The sequence below is a fragment of the Pistacia vera genome, unplaced genomic scaffold (assembly GCF_008641045.1).
Source record: "Pistacia vera cultivar Batoury unplaced genomic scaffold, PisVer_v2 Contig346, whole genome shotgun sequence".
Lineage (NCBI taxonomy): Eukaryota > Viridiplantae > Streptophyta > Magnoliopsida > Sapindales > Anacardiaceae > Pistacia > Pistacia vera.
Genome location: NW_022196164.1, coordinates 554379 through 562432, shown reverse-complemented (window position 1 = coordinate 562432; position 8054 = coordinate 554379). Strand labels below are relative to the sequence as shown.

Here is an 8054-nt window from a genome sequence, read left to right as displayed (position 1 = left end):
AGATTGTGGGGAAAAAAAAACCTAATTAAGCTTAAAAATTTACTTTTTTATGATTAAATAGGGTTTGAATTTTTTTTTTTTTTAATAATAGAAGAGATGTGTTTAACCATAGGGATGAACATCAATTAAGCCGGGGCTAAAATTTTACATCCATAAATTCATAGATATACAAATGAAAGGGAATGCAATATTCTAGGCCCAAGACCAATTACGTAAAGCCCAAAACAAAAATTTAGTCATGGACTTTTGGGAGCCCGCACGTCAATTACGGGCTATGCTAATGGTACTTAATGTCATGTAAAGGAGTAAATATATTGTTGTGTGTGATTTTCTCATCAACCTCAGAGAAGTCAAAACTCCGCGAGATTACATATATATATGTGCGTGTGTGTATAATTCGTTATATATACAACAGTTGTAAGGAAAACTCTTTAATTCTGAAGCAAAATTTACATTATTTATTAAAATTTTATCTATGTGACATTATGCCTCATCAGTTCATTTAAACATTACTAATAGAAATAAAACTTGGGAGAAAGACTCGGGAGAAAGATTTGACCACTTTGGTTTTGATTCTATCGTTTAAAATTCTAGGAAAGACCCTTTAAAAGAAAGGGTCGGAAGTGAAATTTGTTAATAAAATTTAAATATCTTATGCGCAAAGACAAAAAGGCTCTCTATATGATGTTGAATAATGCAAACTTTATTACGTCCAACATTTGTGGGATGTTTATGCTCATTTGTACTCAAATCTATTTAAAACAAAGTATTCATTGTTTCAAATAGCCAAGACTTTCCTGAACTCAACAACAAAAATCAAATCCCAAAAAATTGGTTTATCCAATATGATTGTAACAACCCAGTTAAGTCCCCAATTGCCAAATTAAATGTATGGTAAATGGACTTATGAGAATTTGGACAGCCTTCCCTTACAAGTTAGTTTTTACTTTTTAAGGGTGAATTATATCTAATATGCACGTACCATAACAATTGGTAACAGAGTAGGTGTGAAAAACTGAAAATGTCTCTTAGAAGTTGTAGAATGAGAATCTAGCTATCTAGATAACATGAGAATTGACTTGGTTTCATCAGTCATGTCGCCATTTTCCAAGCAATTGCCGCTTCTGCAAATATAAAACAAATAGACTTTTTGCCTACATACATAAAACAAATATACCGATACCAAATAGATTCTTTCCGCTTGTAAGTAGGGTTCAATACAATGATCTTTAAGTTACAGCCTGGAAACTTGTAACTTACTTAGTATACCGATTGTCTGAAGACAATTGAATGAATTGATCTATCTTTTTCAGGCTACAATTACATCTTTACTGTTGTTATCAAATCATGTATTCTAATCAATAATCTTATATCGTAATTGCTGTGGTAATATAAACATGGATAAGAACCGTTTAATCCGTTTGAACCAAAGAGTCATAATAATCAATTTACATTAATCCCTGATTATTCTTTTCGATACTAGCTACGAGAATGATGGAGAAGTTAAACAGTTTCCACTATGCCTTGCTTGCGGGTTTTACTCTTGCAGTACTGAATCACGCTCAGGATCAATAGTAGGGTAGCTTGCTGACTGAGGTCAATAATGATCTAATATCCTGTAAAAAAGATTGAAAAAAATTAATAGTACGATCACACTACATTAATAATGATTCATATCATATCATAAATTAATGTATTTAACTAGTCTGGTTTGAATTTCGTCAATCTTCATAATTAATTTAATCTTAACGGCTGAGTAAATGTTCCAATGGCTACCTATATTAGGGATAATGGGAACTCGAACTCAAGAGACTATGTTAGATCCTCTTTTACTCTTTTACCATCAAACTATTTAGTGATAGTTAAACTCTCTTCTCATGCAAAAGATTTTAATCTCTCGTTCAAACTAAAAATCTTCTTTTTAATTATTGTACATATAATCAATCAATTATTAGGTGTCAAGTAACGCATATAATACATATACATACATCTTATGATTGATTAATTAGTTTTCTCGTGCAAAATTTATTAACGGGAATTTCTCATGGTTATGGTTTACCATTGACCTGAGACCCAGTCAATACTCCCACATATTAATTCTGAGTGTCTAGTAACGTATATAATACATATACACACATTTTATGATTGATTAATTAGTTTTCTCATGCAAAATTTATTACGGGAATTTCTCATGGTTCTGGTTTAACATTGACCTGTGAACCAGTCAATACTCCCACATATTAATTAGCTGTACTTCTCAAGAGGTAGACCTCTGATGGACTCACTATATTTAACATTTTTGTGTTCAATGTATAGTCTACGAGTCAACTCGTCCGCTCATGTGTGGAGTCATCGCTCGCTAGTCTTCTGCATTCTCAATTACCCTCCTTTTACGTTCATTGCTTACCCTGCTTTTACGTTCATTGCTTAGAAATTTCATATGCAATGTCAGCTCCTGGAAACATATTTCATGTTTTATTTTCCATCAAAGTATTTTAGAAGTTGTAGCGTGTGAATAGTGCCAGCTAATGCATGATAACTGACTTGGTATCATTAAGCAGCATCCAAGTAATTGCCGAGGTTTAAACTCTGCATATATGTAACACAAAATAGACTGACTCCATATGAAGTAACAGCCTGGAAACTTGAAATTTGATCACCAATTGACTTGTTCAGACAATAAGTCTATCTTTTTCATTGCAGCATTTATTGTTGTTTATAATCTAAATTAATACCCTTAATTATGATTAATGTTATTGATACACTAATTAACTTTGCTGTATATATATGAAGTCATGATCCACTTATATTGCACATAAGAAAAAAAACAAACTATATAAAAAAGAGAGAGGATGATGGAGAAGTTACAGAGTTTCCACTATGCTTTGCTTGCTGGTTTCACTCTTGCTGTTCTGATTCATGCTCAGGATCAATCAGGTTTGAACTTGTCTGGTTAACAAATATTAATTACTTACTATCGCTATGGGGTTAGCTAATATTACCGATATATTTGTAATCTGAAACTGACATATGTAAAGTTTATATTAGATTAATGTAAATTTAAGTTCTAAGAATTTTGTTCTCTGTTTTTCTCAGGATTCATTAGCATAGATTGTGGCTTATCAGAAGGTTCGGACTATACAGATGGTGTTACTGGCATAAAGTATACTTCAGATAAAAACTTCACAGATGCTGGAATATCAATGAATGTATCTTCCGAGTTCCAGAATATAGGCGATGAAGCACAGTTTAATAATGTGAGAAGCTTCCCTGAAGGTAAAAGAAACTGTTACACACTGAATCCTGCCCAAGGAAAAAATGGTAAGTATTTGATCAGAGCCCGTTTCATGTATGGAAATTATGACGGCCAAAATAGTGTGCCCAAGTTTGATCTGTATTTGGGGGCTATTCTCTGGGAGACAATAATTCTGGAGGATGCTTCCAGTATTTTAACAACGGAGATCATACATGTTCCTTCAACAGATTATATATATGTGTGTCTTAATAATACGAACCGCGGAGAACCATTCATTTCAGTGCTAGAGCTTAGGCCTTTGAATAGTTCGCTTTACCAGACACAGAATCCGTCGACTGAATCCCTTCTACTCCAAGGACGATATGACGTAGGCTCTACAACAAATAAATCAGTCAGGTGAAATCTCATATCATATTTATCGAGTCAAATATATATATATATATATTGCTAAATTAATGATTGAAGTGATGCCTTATTAGATATGTCGACGATATATATGATCGCATTTGGAAGCCCCTAAGCTTTTCTGGTGATAAAACGTTGAGCACCTCCATCACCAATACTGATACCCAAACTCTCAATACTAGCTCTTTCCAAGCACCAATCTCTGTCATGAGTACAGCCGCCATACCATCATCTGATGATGGAAGCTATACCTTTTATTGGAATTTGTCTACAGATCCAAATTTCTTATTTTATTCTTACATGTATTTTGCGGAACTTGAGATCTTAGACAACCAAACCAGAGAATTCATGGTGCACGAAACGGGGGCACTCCCTTATGGGCCTTATAGTCCTCGTTACATGTCCACTTTCGAACACTACCAATTATCACCACAAAAAGGCGGAATTATCGACATTAAAATCAGTAAAACTGAGAATTCCGACCTTCCACCCATTCTGAATGCCATTGAGATCTACAGGGTCAAAGATTTCTCACAATCGCAAACTCTCCAAGTTGATGGTATGCTTTACTCAACATAGCGCTCTTTCCTATGCATTTACTTTTCTGCAGTTGGAAATTGATTTCAAGTCACTTGCTTTTAAATTTCAGTAAATGCTATGATGCATATAAAAACAACCTATCATGTGAAGAAGAACAGCTGGCAAGGTGACCCCTGTACCCCTGAAGGATACCGCTGGGAAGGCCTTAATTGCAGCGGCGGCTCTGAGGATAATAGTCATCTTAGAATAATTTCTTTGTAAGTTTATAATTTCATCTATTTTTGGTTTTCACAAGTCTGAAATTAATTAATATAATAAACCTTGCCCTTTAGAAGAAATCCAATGACAATTATAAGAAATTCAGAATGTACGGTTTCGATTAGTAAGTACTCTGTTTTGAACATCAAACTAGGAACTTGTCTTCGAGTAAATTGACTGGCGAAATAGTTCCATTCTTTGCGGAATTGGCATCACTTCAATATCTGTAAGTATTCTAGCTACCTCACATCAAAAATTACTATCAATTAGCAGTTACTTGAAATTCGTCTCTCACCACTAACATTGAACAAAAATTGCTGGATACAGAGATCTATCAGATAATAGCTTAACTGGAGCAGTGCCTGATTTCTTATCTCGACTGGCATCCTTGAGAGTCCTGTAAGTTTATAGACTTCATCTGACAAAGAGTTTAACAGGGAAAACATATTAAGGGGCCATTCATATTTTTATCTTTATCACTTTCCAGAAACTTAAAAGGAAACGGGTTCACAGGATCACTTCCTGCTGAACTCAAGAAACGGTCGGAGGATGGATCACTTACATTAAGGTTTGCCTTTTCTCAGAAACCATCAAAAAGCATTTATACATAAATAGGAATCATGTGACAATATAGTAGCAATGCTAAGTCCTCAAGTAAAGTTTGTATATTTATATTTATATCACTCATCTTACATATATTTCCATGTTTGTTATTTTAAGTTATACTTTCTAAATTGTTGTCAATCAATTGATGCAAGTGTGGACGACCTGTCTTCTTCAAGCCGAAAAAAGAACGGGTTTGTTATTCCACTGGCAGTATCAGTTGCTGCAACGTTGTCCGCGCTCATAATTGGATTGGCTATCTTCTGCAGCCTTAAGGCAAGGAGAAAACATGGTAAGATTTTCTTAAACATAGAACATATGAAAAAATATATACTATGATCATACCGGACACTACCCGTTTCAATTTCTTAATAGATATTTAATACTTATTAAAATTGTTATGTTATTATCAGTTGTTGCAAAGGTGGAAACCCAACTTGCAAATAAAAATGATTCATTTGCATCAAAACATTGGCGATTTGCATATTCTGATATCATAAAAATCACCAAGAACTTCACAACAGTTCTTGGTAGAGGAGGATTTGGAACAGTTTATCACGGCTGCATAGATAATATTGACGTAGCTGTGAAGATGCTCTCTCCATCATCCGCCCAAGGTTACAAAGAATTCCACGCAGAGGTATCCTGCAGAGTAAATCATCATTCATCATGAAAATTAAAATTATGTAGAAAATAACATTTCTGATAATAGCATGTGGCTTCGAATTGCAGGTTGAACTTCTGATGAGAGTTCATCATAGAAATTTGACTGCTCTCGTTGGCTACTGCATTGAAGGCAGCAATATGGGGCTTATTTATGAGTACATGCCTAAGGGAACCTTGGAACAACATTTGTCAGGTCACACACTTTTATATCATTGCCCTTAATGAATAAACAGAAATTTATAAGTTCATTTCAGTAAAATTTGCATTGATCATATACAGGTAATAAAAATCAATATTCCTTGAGCTGGGAAGAAAGAATGCAAATAGCGTTGGATGCTGCCCAGGGTTAGTGATTGCACAATATATCAGTTTTTTGTTTGTTGCTTATAAGATTTATTTAGGAATTATGATATTAAGTTTATATGTAGGCTTGGAGTATCTGCACAATGGTTGTAAGCCACCAATGGTCCACAGAGATGTGAAGCCTTCAAACATCTTATTGAATGAAAAGTTACAAGCCAAGATAGCTGATTTTGGCCTATCCCGTGTATTTTCAACTGAAAGTAGCACTAGTATATCAACCGTTGTTGCTGGCACCACGGGATACCTTGACCCAGAGTAAGTACTTAAGCAATTTGGGGGGGGGGGGTGGGTGGTGTTGGGGCTGTATGTGTGTGACACATGTTTCAATTTGCGTAGTAATTAGATTGTAATGTCGTATCTTTCACCTTTAGCGATGTCGTCTTTGCATCGAAAAAGATGAAAGTTCTTGCGGTATAACTTGGTTTCATTCCTGAGACTTGTGTTAATTGATTTGAAGGTTTCATAATATCAGATTCTTTGGTTATGTGCAGGTGCTTGGTTGTGTCCAGCTGGTTGACTGAAAAGAGTGATGTCTATAGCTTCGGACTTGTTCTTTTGAATATAATCACAGGCCAACCGGTGATACTGAAATCCTGCGGAAATACTCACTTAAGTGAGTGGGTAAAATCCAGGCTCGCAAGGGGGGATATTAGAAAAATAGTTGATCCCCGTTTGGGGGGAAATTTCAACATTAATTCAGCGTGGAAAGCTGTGGAACTAGCTCTAGCTTCTGCTTCTCACGCTTCCTCTAAGAGGCCAACCATGATTGAGGTAGTGATGGGATTGAAAGAGTGCTTAGCAATACAACTTGGCCAAAATGATTACGCCAATGCCACAGTAATTAACACTACACTTCTGGATTCTGATATTGCTCCCTTAGCAAGGTAGTATAGCATTATTTAATTTCTTTCTAGGAATCTTGTGGATCTTTGAAGTGGTGTAGTTCAGTCCCTGTAACTATTATAGTACTTTCCATCTTTGTTGGATCCCAGGAAGATGCATGGAGATGGATTGTGTTGGTTTCGTTTTGTTTCTCAAATATGAACTGAGTAAAGTATTACTGTTTTATCATGTAGGAGTCTCTATTAATTGTCAAAATCAATTTCTAGCTCACTCTTATATCTAATTAGCCTTGTAAACGAGCCTCAGACTTGACTAGAGTTGAGCTCAAATTTGAGTAGCTCGTGTGTTGAATCGAGCCGAGTTCGAGCATAATAATACTCAACTCGAGTAGTTTGCGAGCTTACTTGAATTTGACATATTATAAATATTTTAATTTTATATATAAATTAATATAAAATTAAAATAATTATATATATTATATATATCAATAATTATATAATTAATAATTGTAATCGAATTGAACTTGAGTGGATCATATATATATTTATCGAGCTCGAGCTCTACCTTGACAATTGAAGCTTGGTTGAGCTTGAATTCGAGTTTGAGCTTCTCAATACTCGGCTCAACTCGATTGTAGCACTAATACCTGTTATACATGCCAGTTGGGATCTAAACCCTTCTTGACTGATACGTTGAGGAGAAAATTCCATCTTATTGAGATCATTATTAATATAAAGTAAATATGCCAGCTCAAACTCCATGGTCTTTTATTAATACATCCGTTTATGTATTACTCCCTTTTTTCAGAACTGACCGAGTCAAGATATATAATGCCCTACTTAGATAGCACTAGAATTTTAATTAGTTTATTTATATAATATAACATAAACAAAGTTGGTGCATTAATATACATTAAATGACAATTGCATCTTCTTTCGCAGCATGTACATCTACACAATTTACGTTATAAAATTGCATGTTCGTCTAAGAAGTCAGACCACAGATAATGTTGAAACTAGTTTTTCAGATTGTTTAATTAGCAGTTTTAGACATGGACCATATGATACTGAATATTTTTGTTTTTATTTTATAATGTTCATTGTCATTCTTTGCAACATGA

The 8054-nt window shown here is 34.5% G+C and overlaps 1 protein-coding gene across 2 annotated transcripts; it reads left to right on the top strand.

Annotated features, from left to right (window-relative positions):
* Window positions 1–2823: 2823 nt before the first annotated feature.
* LOC116139011 (probable LRR receptor-like serine/threonine-protein kinase At1g05700) lies at window positions 2824–7202 on the top strand. Of its 2 annotated transcripts, XM_031424690.1 has the most exons (14): window positions 2824–2937; window positions 3097–3321; window positions 3484–3652; window positions 3736–4220; window positions 4311–4458; window positions 4614–4685; window positions 4787–4858; window positions 4947–5027; window positions 5218–5354; window positions 5476–5702; window positions 5795–5921; window positions 6008–6073; window positions 6157–6346; window positions 6583–7202. In XM_031424690.1, the coding sequence occupies exons 1-14, from the start codon at window positions 2853–2855 to the stop codon at window positions 6977–6979; spliced, it is 2481 nt and encodes an 826-aa protein (XP_031280550.1). In that variant the 5' UTR covers window positions 2824–2852; the 3' UTR covers window positions 6980–7202. The 2 variants fall into 2 exon arrangements, with proteins under 2 accessions (XP_031280550.1, XP_031280549.1); XM_031424689.1 differs by having other exon boundaries at window positions 3097–3652.
* The last annotated feature ends 852 nt before the right edge of the window (window positions 7203–8054 follow it).

Bases quoted from the DNA above. Each gene is read 5' to 3' on its own strand.
- LOC116139011 (XM_031424689.1), top strand. From the start codon at position 2,853: ATGATGGAGAAGTTACAGAGTTTCCACTATGCTTTGCTTGCTGGTTTC. The intron at 3,653-3,735 runs GTGAAATCTCAT...ATGCCTTATTAG, and splicing joins ACAACAAATAAATCAGTCAG to ATATGTCGACGATATATATG. The intron at 4,859-4,946 runs GTAAGTTTATAG...ATCACTTTCCAG, and splicing joins CTGGCATCCTTGAGAGTCCT to AAACTTAAAAGGAAACGGGT.